This window comes from Adiantum capillus-veneris, chromosome 5 (genome assembly GCF_014529385.1).
Source record: "Adiantum capillus-veneris isolate H3 chromosome 5, ASM1452938v2, whole genome shotgun sequence".
Taxonomy (NCBI): domain Eukaryota; kingdom Viridiplantae; phylum Streptophyta; class Polypodiopsida; order Polypodiales; family Pteridaceae; genus Adiantum; species Adiantum capillus-veneris.
In genome coordinates, this window is record NC_140935.1 from 34,644,421 (window position 1) to 34,656,033 (window position 11,613).

General features: G+C 42.2%; 4 protein-coding genes across 4 annotated transcripts; all 4 read left to right on the forward strand.

Moving 5' to 3' along the window:
* The first annotated feature begins 225 nt into the window (after positions 1 to 225).
* LOC147457126 (uncharacterized) lies at positions 226 to 1,607 on the forward strand. The gene is made up of 7 exons (XM_086513527.1): positions 226 to 250; positions 325 to 471; positions 550 to 606; positions 1,066 to 1,199; positions 1,275 to 1,299; positions 1,446 to 1,502; positions 1,573 to 1,607. The coding sequence occupies exons 1-7, from the start codon at positions 226 to 228 to the stop codon at positions 1,605 to 1,607; spliced, it is 480 nt and encodes a 159-aa protein (XP_086369653.1).
* Positions 1,608 to 3,578: 1,971 nt separating this feature from the next.
* Positions 3,579 to 6,086, forward strand: LOC147457127 (uncharacterized). The gene is made up of 2 exons (XM_086513278.1): positions 3,579 to 5,208; positions 5,515 to 6,086. Exons 1-2 carry the CDS (start codon positions 3,579 to 3,581, stop codon positions 6,084 to 6,086), a joined length of 2,202 nt encoding a protein of 733 aa, XP_086369404.1.
* A 114-nt stretch (positions 6,087 to 6,200) lies between these two features.
* Positions 6,201 to 6,947, forward strand: LOC147457128 (uncharacterized). The gene has a single exon (XM_086513279.1). It carries the CDS (start codon positions 6,201 to 6,203, stop codon positions 6,945 to 6,947), a length of 747 nt encoding a protein of 248 aa, XP_086369405.1.
* Positions 6,948 to 8,483: 1,536 nt separating this feature from the next.
* On the forward strand, positions 8,484 to 10,063 carry LOC147457129 (UDP-glycosyltransferase 85A1-like). The gene is made up of 2 exons (XM_086513528.1): positions 8,484 to 8,985; positions 9,117 to 10,063. Exons 1-2 carry the CDS (start codon positions 8,484 to 8,486, stop codon positions 10,061 to 10,063), a joined length of 1,449 nt encoding a protein of 482 aa, XP_086369654.1.
* The last annotated feature ends 1,550 nt before the right edge of the window (positions 10,064 to 11,613 follow it).

Genomic DNA, 11,613 nt, shown 5'->3' on the forward strand with positions numbered 1-11,613 from the left:
TTCTCCCATCTTCCTGTAAGTTGAGGCTTTCCATGCTCTTGATTTGTCTCATACGTTAGCTGTTCTCTCCATATTCTCTAGCTTAAGTTTTGGTCTTGTCCCCTTGTGCATACTTCTATAGCTTACCTCCTCTATCTTTTGTCTTTCTCCATTGGCACAACGCTGCCTTGAACCTCTTTTTACCTAGCAGACTAGATTTGAAATTGTTAAAGCCATATGGAAGGAATGGACATTGACGTTGAGAAGAAGGGTATGTTTTTTGACATGGTTTGCTAAAATAACTTGAATTCTTAATCCTTGATTCTTGAAATTGTTTTTATGTAGACACTTGTATTGAGTCACAAGAGCATGTTGAAACTATCTCAACAAATTTGATCTCAAGCCCACTGTCGGAATCAAAAGTGCAGTCCCCTCTTAAGAAATTGAGTCCGAAAGCGAAAGCATTGAAAAAGGCTTACACAAATGCGAGAAGTATGTTATTAGATGTGGTTTTGAGTATTCAGTTTGTTTATGTGGTGTGTAAATCATATTGTTGTTTTCTGTGAGCAGGTAAAATCTTAAAGAAATCTTTTGAAATCTCGTCTTCTCGCTCTCTTGAACACCATGGTGTGTCAAAGCCTCAACCTATTGCTGAAACATTTGGTTCTCAGCTCGCTCTCGCTCCTAAAGGCCCTCCAACCTTCCTCATTTGAGACCTATCAGAGCTAATAAATTTTCACTTTGCATTTTTGGGCAAGGTTTTATGCAAGTATGGAACTTTCAAAATCGAAAATGCTGCTTATCCAAGATTTTTGAAGGCTGATTTAGTTGATCAAGAAGCTAGGCATACAATAACATTTGTTGTGGGGGAAAGTTACATCTCACAATTTGTTGAGTCTTTTGGGGTGGGAGACTTTGTACGCATAGAGGGTGCATCCATAAAGCAAAGATTTCACAATGATGGTGGAACCTTTCAGTTAGCTTTGCATGCTGACGCAACAACTATCGCTATCAAGGGGGAACCATTTGAATGTGATTTGGTTTTGTTTCCTGAGCATAGAATTTGTGATTTGCTTTGTTTGAAAGAAACTACAACTGTGGACACCGTGGTGACAATTGCATTTACTGTTGTGAGAATTGAGACTACAGCCAAAACTGATGGTTCTAGTAGCGCTCGTTTGATGATAAGCGATGGTCCTGCGTCATCTGATCGAGCCACGGTAAATTTACTCCAGATTATTGAAATTCTTGTGTTCTGATTTTTTATGAGCCTTTAACATAGAATTCTGTTTCAGCTCCTGTTTGTGCCATCTCGACGAGGTGACTACCATCACATGGTCAATTGTGTCAATGAGCATGGGTTTTATGGTTGTGTGGCACGCAATATCAATATCTTCAAGCAACGTTCCAACACTTTATCAATTGTGGATTCTACAATACTCTGTGCTTTGCCTCAAGCTTTGAAGGCCAGCTTAAAAGATGCATTGAAGAAACAAATAGCAGCTTTGGGTTTTGGAAAAAAGGTGAGTTAAGAATGGAGTTTAAATGCAACCGTTTTGAGATTGATCTTATTGTTCTTTTCTAATGCTGTAGGTTTTTGGAACTTTGGAGATCGTGAATGTCAATAATGTTGGTGTTGAGTATATTTGTGAGGCTTGCAAAGGAAATTTTGTGAGTAGACAAACTTCAGAGCCATATTGCTTTTCTTGTCAAAAGAACTCTGCTATTTTGAAGGTGCCTAGCTTGCAAGCTAAGATCACTTTACAAGGAGGTTCTTGCATTAATGTGGACGTGAAGGGAAAATTGGTTCACGAGGTCTTGCGTCTATCTCTTCCCTTTGTTGACCTCTACAATAGTAATGTAGTGGAGTTGAAATCATCTTTGATGAGTGTCAAGAAGATAGGAGAGTTTACTATTGATAAGCAAGGTCGTTTGGTTGATTACCAGTCACAACATTAGAAACACTTTGCTGTCCTTGATTACGTACTCTAAACTCTTAATAGCTTTGAACCCTTTTTTGTTAGAACTCCTATCGAGACCTGCTCTCTATCAAAAAATCCTTTTGTAATCCTTCCACAAGATAGCGTTCTCTTATGTATAGTCTCATTCGAACTATAGCAAACTAATCGTTTGGCTTACATTTTGTGCAATTATGTTGAGTGACAATTTCTGTTTTCGATTCAACGATCTCGTGTATGGTATTGACATGTCCTTTTTTGGAAAAGACCGCTTCAACAATGATGTGCTTAAGGCTCTTTTGTACATTCTAAAAGTTGACTACTCTTTGGAGTTATTGAAGCAAACACTTCTTGACAAAATCATTCGTATGTTGCAAGAAAATGATTTGGAGACTTACAACACTTGGATAAAAGTGTGGCATGTTCATACTAGTCCTCAAAATTTACAGCAAATCTTACTTGAGCGTTTGAATAGCAGAACCACTTCAAAGCTTTTAAGCATTAACTTGATCTCGCTTGTGGCTCAAATGTTTGGTGTCTTATGTATTGCGCATTTCTTTAACGAAGAATATTACTCTAGGAGTCAGCAAGTTGGTAGTGTTGTTGCAACAAGTTCTTCTAGAATCATCCATCTGATACTCTTCGACACCAGTAACGGTTTCCTTGCACTACCGGCAACATTGCAAAAGCACAAACGCACTAGATGTGTGTGGTCAAAAAACGATATATGCATTTTACAAGACTTAATAAAAGACTCCCCAACACTAAAAGCTCTAGAAATTGATACTCGTTTCAAAGCTTTGGTGTGTTCTAATCTCACCTTGAATCAAATCAAAATATATATATATATAACATGTGCAATGCTTCCGCGTCACGAACTCACACCTCTTCAAATCCAAGGAGACAAAAGCTTAGACACAAGAAATTTTTCCAATCCATAAACGACACACCTATGCATCCATGTGTCTCCTGTGATACATTATTGTTTCAGAAAAATTTACAACCATTGGATGGACGCACCACTTCTTTTCTTAAAATATTGAGACCAAACATGTCTTTGGATAATTTTGAATGACTCCAAGTGTGAAAACCTTGCAAAGATTCTCTCTCAAAACAAATAGTTCCACGCTTTTGTATGCATGGTGAAACGACTTTCAACCCTAAAATTGCTATTGTTGAAGACTTGAATTCATTGGAGATTCGTCTGGTTTCGCTTCGCATCCCTTTCGCACAGATACATGAGCTTAACTATGAAGGTCAATACGGGTTACGAGGCAGCATTGTGAATGTCATGGCAGACTTGTCGAGAGTGCAAAGAATCCTTCCTCGCTTTATGCATGACGGAGCAACTATTTTGATTGAGATCAAGCGAAAGTTAGAGTACAACCATGCATACTTAAGCGGATCTGTCCATCCAGCGTACGTAGTCGAGGCATTATCTCGTCTCTTGGAAACACCGTTATACATTGAGCATCAAGCCTCCATGCATGAGACATGGTCTTCCACGTTCTCATTTAATGTTGACTGTGCCGTGGCTGATGGCAACAATAACGAAGACGGAGAGGTTGAAGAATCTGACACGCTCATACACGGTGCTACTCTGCACAACAGGTTGTCGACCATAATGGTCAAGCTTTGACTATGGCGCCTTGTGAAGGGTATAGTCCACTTAGCATATTTGGCGACGATGCTTGCGAGGAGCTATCATTCCCATCGCTTTTCTTTGGACATAAAAGGAAATACCATGGCATCGCGAAGAAGCAATACCAAAAAGTTTCACAATGGGAGCTTAAAATTAAAGATAGAAGGTTTGCCAACAACATCGAAAACCTTTTCTTCAAGACAATGAAAATCATCATCTCTCAAGTGTTGTCATCTATATGGGTGCAGCTTCGAAAAGGAAAACTACAAGACAAAAAACTAAAAGCAAAAGATGTCCAGGCCACCACCAACATTGAGCAAATACTAAATTCACAAATTGGTTACCATGACTTCGAAAATTTGCGCACATCAATAGACTACAAAAACAAGCTGAAACGCAATATCTTTGCTATGATTAGACAACTAGGCCATCCCACTTTTTTTGTGACATTCTCCTGTGCTGAGCAAAGATGGGATCCGTTACAAGCCTGTCTCAAGAAATTGAACCCACAAATTAAAGAGGATGATTACCCAAACAATGTTGCATTCATTCGAGCAGTTGTCCGAGCTGATCCACTTACAACGGCAAGATATTATGTTCATAGGTTCAAAGCGATGAAACTTGAGATAAAACGAGATAGTGCTATCTTGGGAAAAGTCGCCGACTACTTTTTTGTTACTGAGTTCCAACATAGAGGAAGCCAACATGATCACGGGTTGATTTGGATCAAGGATGCACCATCCTTTGGTGCTGCAACAAACGACGATATCATAGCCTTTGTGGATAAATACATTTCAACCAACAAAGATTTGTTGCATGAGACATTGAGAGCAGCGCAAACACACTCTCATCGCAAGGCTTGCAAGAAGAGAAAAACAACATGTCGTTTTGGGTTTCCGCGTGCTCCCTCAAGAGAGACAGTAATCTTGCTTCCTGTTGTGATGAGTGAAGAAAAAAAGAGGTCTCTACTTGCAAACAAGGAGAGAATTGATGAGAGACAAGCAGACCTTGGCCACTCTCCTCACATGACATTCAACGAATGGATGGACTACCTCTCCATGGATGAAGAAACTTACATCGAGTCACTCTCAGTCAAAATCATAGAACCAACACTTTTGTTGAAACGAGAACCCAAGGATATCTATACAAACAACTTTAACAAAACGTTGTCTACACTCTGGGATGCCAACACTGATATCCAGTTTATCTTCAACGCCCACGGAGCAGCTGCATACTGCACATCATATATGACCAAAACTGACTCCACACTAAGCAAAGCCTTCCGAAGTGCATTGGACACTTGCAAGCAAAAAAATCTTCAAACATTGGAAAGGCTTAAAAAACTTGGGAGTGCTCTAATTAATGCTCAAGAGATTTCGTCTCAACAAGCTACATACATTGCACTTTCTTTACCGCTGCACAGCGCTTCAAGGCAGTTCGTATTCGTAAATGCAGATTACGCAAACCAAAGGACATTACTGTTAAAACGTAGAGCAGCGCTAGACTCTCTCGATCCTGATGACGAAAATATCTTCTTCGACGACATCGTGACAAAATATTGTTCACGCCCAATGAGTCTACAACACCTATGCCTTGCAGAGTTTGCAAGCGAATACTCTCAACTACGAGGTAAACCCCACAAAAACAAGAAACCACACATCTTTAGATATACGAATTTTAGCCCCACAAAAGACTCAGAAAGACATTACCATGAAGTTTGCTTGCTCTTTTTGGCATTCACAGGTTCTTAGAAACAACTTGAGGAGTCAACACCTCTATGGAGGGATAGATACGAGCATAATATTTCTGAGATAACTCCCAATAAGCAAAAATTCTGCTCGATTGAGCCTGTACCTGGCACCAGCAAATGTTCGCCACTGTCCAGCTCAGCCTCAGCAACCAGTAGAGAGGCATTCTAATATGAGGTGAATCTAGATTTTCCAAGCTCAAGGCCTCCTGCAACACATCCTAGAGTTAGCTCCAAAACCCTTTTGCTTCCTAATGATCAGTACCGTTCTCTGGTCGACAAACTGAATTACGAACAATGCTTAATATTTGATGACATTATGCTGAGAAAACGTTTGCAGCAGACACACCCAATCCACCTATTTCTGACTGGAGGTGCTGGCACAGGCAAGACATTCACACTCCAAATTATTATTCAAGGTTTGATACGACACTACAACACAACCATCGAGAATGACATTGACTATCCCACAGCATTGCTCATGGCTTACACAGGAAAGGCTGCGTATAATATGGGCGGCACAACAATTCATTCAGCTTTGCGCCTGCCCCTCATTCTACAACACAGTCCAAACCTATCGAACGACGCTCTAGCAGAGCTCTCGCTACAATATAAAAATCTGAAACTAGTCGTCTTTGACGAGGCTTCGTTGATTGGGAGCAGGTTACTCGATATCATCGACACAAGAATGCGTACTATCAAACATAGACACGATCAACCATTCGGAGGCCTTGACGTTATCTTTTGCGGCGACCTTTGACAAGCAAGCCCCGTGCGTGATCAATGAATTTTTGCCCCAACACAAAATCTTTGTGAGATACTGAGGCCTTCATTTTGGCACACCCACATAAAATGCTACGACCTCAAAGAAACAATGCGCCAAACAAACAGAGATTTTGTCGCTTTGCTCAACCGTATCAGGACTGGTGCACAAAGCAACGAAGACATAGCTTACATCAACTCAACCTTCAACAAACCACCAACAAACATATTCAACACACCGTACCTCTTCTTCACAAACCAATCCAAGAACCAACACAATCACCTCATCTACAACAACTTGGTTGGCGAGTCTTATATCATCCACTCAATAGACAAACACCACAAAACATGCTCAAAAAACCTCGTCATCCCAAATGATCCTCAGGCAACAGCAGGATTGGCATCCCTTCTTGAGCTTAAGCTAGGGATGGTAGTCGAGCTCTGCACAGGGAACATTGACATTTCAGATGGCTTGGTCAATGGAGCTGACGGAACACTCAAAATTATCGAAACTAGGCGTGGTGCCTACACAGCATGGATAGCATTTTTTGATGCCACCATAGGTGCAAAGCAATGTTACACCTACCAGCAATTATACCGCGGAACCATTGAATCAAGCTGGACACCAATATTTCAAACCACAAAAGATTTTCAAGTTGGAAAAAACACACTGAACATGGTTTCTAGGACACAACTCCCTATTCAACCAGCAAATGCTCGCACAATACACAGGTCACAAGGGCTCACGATCGTAGCAGTTGCTTTCGATCCTTCAGGAATCAAAACTCATGGATTGATCTACACCGCTTTATCCCGAGTAAAAGACCCTGCCAACCTTCACATCCTCAACCCAATCTAGCCCAACCAAATCAAAGTTGACAGCTCCGTTCTCAAAGAGCTCCAACGCCTTCAAGCAGAAGCAAAATGGCAACCAATTTACCCATGCCCTTCCACAAAAAAACACACACCTCATTATCCAATCATTGAACATTGTCTCCATGCAAAAACACTCAAACTACATAAAAAAAGATTTAGCCTTCATCTCATCAGATATCCTGTGCTTTCAAGAAACAAAACAATACAAACAAACAAACCACCTTGCACCTACATTCAAACACATTCATCACCACAACGGATACGGAATGTCAATATACTATAAATCAAACCTCGAACTGCAGTCCACGGAATCATTATCTGCACTAGGTATTGAGATAATCGAAGCAACACTTGCCTTGTCAAAAAATTCGACGCTACAAATTATCGCTGTTTACAAATCTCCCAAAGCAACCTTCCACCAACTGATGGCATGTCTAGAGCCTCTAACCAACCAAACTGCTCACACCACCCAAAGTATCATCCTTGGGGACTTTAACATCCATGTCGATACCAAAGCATCTCACTACAACGCACTGTCCAACATTCTTGCACCTACAGTCTACACTCAAACCATACAAGACATCACAACAATCTACAACTCAACTTTAGATCACGCTTGGCTCAAAAATTGTCCTCCCACAACGATAACCACCACTCGTTTTTGTTTTTGGTCAGATCACTCAGCAATCCATATATTCTTACCTAAACATTAGTTCGACCGAACCAAATTACATAGGCATCTTCGCTTCAAATACAATACTTTCCTTGGAGTCAACTTCTTCACTACAAAAAAAAACAAACCATTCCTCTTCTTCTAGCTCTGTCTCTTAAAATACTCTTGTTTTGCGTACACATATGTAATATATATATACGCATACATACGATATAGAAACGTATATATATCATACATATATATACGTACATGTCCATATATATACACCTATCTTCTAGCCGGCAGGCCTTGTGATTTTATCACTTGTTTTAAACAAAGTGGAATTAAAGTAAAGGGAAGAAAGCTTACAGAAGTGCACTTTGTTTTGAATGGTCCTTTTTCTTGATGGTCTTTCATTCTTGTGTCTGCAGCTGACGCTTGGGACAAAAGATCCTAATACGGCGTCTGGCAAGCTGGTCAGAATTTCGATGAGGTTCTCAATTGTCCTCTACGTGAGTCAAAGGGGGAAAATTTTGCAGCTTGCCTTGCGTTACGCGTGGGTTGCATGCCGGTCCTCGCGTGTACTGATTCTAGCGAGTTGTCGACCGACCTATCCCTCTCTCTGTCTCTTAGTGACGCGCGCTTTCAGTGATACGCTTAAGAGTCCGAACAGCAATACGCAACAAAAGAGCGGTGGGAATTCTGACACCTGAGGCCAACTTGTGTACAAGCCGACAAACATTTGATACCTGTTGTATGCTATATAATGCTTCACACAATATGACTGACTCAGTGTTACAGTACGTCTCTTAGAAGCAAATTAGCTCCAGCTCTCCTTCCTTTAGTGAGATAAGTAGAAAATCTAAAATGGCAAGAAAGCATCATGTGTTGGCGGTGCCGTTGCCAGCACAGGGCCACATCAACCCCATGATGCGCTTCTGCAGGATGCTGGCCAAGGAGGGCGTCACCGTCACCTTTGTCAATATCGACCCTATCCACTACCGCATTGAAGAGCTTCAGCAGCAGCAGCAGCACGATATTGTGATTGACGGCCAGACGAAGCTGGACATACGGCGAGCCCACGTGCCCATCGAGGGCCTCGATCTCAGCCAGAGCTTCGCGCTCTCTCTGGAGACCTTCTTCGAAGCGCAAAAGAGCATCACTCCCCACCTGCGCCAGCTCTTGCAGCAGCTCAACCACTCCGATAACCCCGTAACTTGCCTCATCCCCGACGTTTGTATGACCACCCCCACTCAGCACTTGGCCGACGCCTTCAGCCTCCCGCGCATTGTCCTCTTTCCCTGCAGCCAGAGCACCCAGCTGTTGTGGCAGCATCTCCTGACAGATTCCACCCTTACGACCAAGCGAGGTATCTCCCTCTTGCTTTCTCTCTCTCACACACACACACACACACACCAGTAAAGTAAATACACACGGAGACCTTCATGCAATATATTGCAATAATTATAACTCGAGTAATTGACGTACGGCCTGGCGCAGCGCTGGAAGTAGTGGCCAAACAAGCAGCAGCTGATCAGGCGGATGACGTCTTTGCCAAGGGATTAGAAGGGCTACCCACGTTCATCCGAGCCGCGGACTTGCCCCACTTCCGCCACGTGGTGGACGACAACGTCTACATGTTCCAATTCATGGAGCGTGAACTGCTGGAGAGCTTCCACAAGGCGCACAGTGTAGTGGTGAACAGCTTTGACGCCCTGGAGGGTCCCGCATTCAAAGCTTTGTCCGTGCGTGTGAACACATCTATTAATGGAGTGGGCCCCTTCGTGGAGCCTCTGGAAGAGCATAGCACGACCAACCTATGGAAGGAAGACGAGGCTTGCATGCTTTGGCTTGACAAGCAGCCCCCTCTCTCTGTGCTCTATATCTCGTTTGGTAGTGTCACCCTCCTCTCTTCATCTCAATTCGAAGAAATTGTCCATGGCCTTCTCTATAGCCAACAACGCTTTCTCTGGGTCCTTCGTCCTGACCTTGTTGAAGCCACCCATGAGAGCGGAAACCGTACCTTAGACCTTTTGGCTCAATCACAAGGACAAGGATGCATTGTTAATTGGGTCCCTCAACTCCGAGTCCTTGGGCATTCTTCCATTGGTGGATTTCTCACACATTGTGGGTGGAGCTCTACCATAGAAGCCATATCTAATGGTGTTCCCATGCTTTGTTGGCCTTATTTTGCCGATCAATATCTTGATGCCAAATTTATTGTAGAGGAATGGAGAGTCGGATTGCGATTCAACAAGAACAATGAGCGTGGAGTGATCGAGAGGAGCGAGATTGAGAGTGTCATCAAAAAAGTTATGGAAGGAGAGGATGGAAAGATCCTTCGAGAAAATGCTAGAAAACTTAAAGAAGCCAGTACTCTAGCACTCTCACCACAAGGCACTTCATACATGAACTTCCAAGCTTTGTTAAATTCTTTACCTATATGAAACATCTCTTTATTATTTTACATGTGTGAGACATCTCTTTCTTTTTGAAAGAACATAGGGAATTTTAAAGGCCTCCTTGTGTGTGTAGATGTGTTTTTGTGTATGCACACCGGCATGCATGTAAACGTATAAATGTAAACATACATAGACATATTTGTATACTTATATATCTACATATATACAGAGAGCTAGATCAGAAAGAGGAGGGACGGGAGGGGAGAGTTAAAGGTGGACATGGGAATTTCAACACCTAGTTTAAGTTTTGATATGACACATTACATATATGTGTGTAGCCATTTGAAAAGGCACCTGAGTCATGAGCTGTTGAATATTGGCTATGAGATCTTTTGTACATAAACCTTTCCTTTTGTATATGAGTTAACATATGTTGTATAGGTATTGTACTTTTTGTATTGCACTTTTTTTTCTGTCTCTTTCTCTCTCTACTGTGTGTAACCATGGTTGTTCCAAGCTGCGAACCAGCTTGAGCTCATTGTATCAATCCACCCATCCAATCGTAACAGCGTAAGCTTAAGGTATCTCTCAACAAGATCTCATTGCACCTCCGTGCAATGCAATCTTGTTGTTCCAAGCTTCAAACCACCTTGAGCTCATTGTATCAATCCACCCATCCAATCCTAACAACTAGTATCAAAGCGTAAGCTTAAGGTGTCTTTCAACAAGATCGCATTGCACCTCCGTGTTCCCTCTGCGACGCTAGTTCCCTGCTACACCCTTTAATCGACTCCAATCTCAATATGTTAATGACCTGCAAGCTTCACCTAACTCTATTGGTGGATTTTGCTTTTAGTGACTGAAGCTCTCCTATTTTGATTTGGCTCATCATTCTCTGCTTGCTTGCAAGTTAAAGCCCTTAATTCGCCATCAACAAGCACTCGTTAAAGCCCTTAATTCGCCATCAATAAAAGAACTTCCACCACATGTGAGTGTGCAGCAACCACACCTTCTCTCCTTTGGAAAGTCGCGACAACCTGTCCCAATTGATCATCTTTTGGCATCACTATTTACCGCACTTCTTGGCTCTTAGCATTCTGCAAGCTACCTGCCTACGTGCAGCAATTGCAGAAGCGAAGCATAGAATTCACACACACACACACACACACACAGACTCTTCCAGCACAAGGCTTTCCCAATTTCTTAGTAAGCATTAGTGAGGCAAACCATAGCAAATTGGCAATGCTCGGATTCAACCTGCCCTTAATCTTATGCCATAGGCAGCAAAATTACAAATGGACGTGTAGCAGAATCTCTCGTCAATCGGACTTCATAGATGTGATTGCAAGGCTCGAGTAACCTCCCTAGTACCTTCAGACCATGCCATAGCTAAAGATCGATATGCCACACTATTGGATGGCAACTGCTTCTTTGTGGCTTCTCGTTATCACTCAGTAAGTTTTCAAATTGTAACACATTCCCCTAAGGTCCGATTTCAATAACTGGTTAAATTATTAAGCCTTTGGGCCCTTGCCACAAACGGGCGGCCAAATTGTTTTAAAGCGAGCAAAGCTCCCACTTGCTTTGGGGTTTCT

Excerpts from the sequence above, each read along its gene's own strand:
- LOC147457127 (XM_086513278.1), top strand. The coding sequence starts at position 3,579 with ATGGCGCCTTGTGAAGGGTATAGTCCACTTAGCATATTTGGCGACGAT. Across the intron at positions 5,209-5,514 it reads CGAATACTCTCAACTACGAG|ATTTTCCAAGCTCAAGGCCT; the intron begins GTAAACCCCACA and ends AGGTGAATCTAG.
- LOC147457126 (XM_086513527.1), top strand. The coding sequence starts at position 226 with ATGGACATTGACGTTGAGAAGAAGG. Across the intron at positions 251-324 it reads CATTGACGTTGAGAAGAAGG|ACACTTGTATTGAGTCACAA; the intron begins GTATGTTTTTTG and ends GTTTTTATGTAG. Across the intron at positions 1,200-1,274 it reads CGTCATCTGATCGAGCCACG|CTCCTGTTTGTGCCATCTCG; the intron begins GTAAATTTACTC and ends ATTCTGTTTCAG.
- LOC147457129 (XM_086513528.1), top strand. The coding sequence starts at position 8,484 with ATGGCAAGAAAGCATCATGTGTTGGCGGTGCCGTTGCCAGCACAGGGC. Across the intron at positions 8,986-9,116 it reads CACCCTTACGACCAAGCGAG|CGCTGGAAGTAGTGGCCAAA; the intron begins GTATCTCCCTCT and ends GGCCTGGCGCAG.
- LOC147457128 (XM_086513279.1), top strand. The coding sequence starts at position 6,201 with ATGCGCCAAACAAACAGAGATTTTGTCGCTTTGCTCAACCGTATCAGG.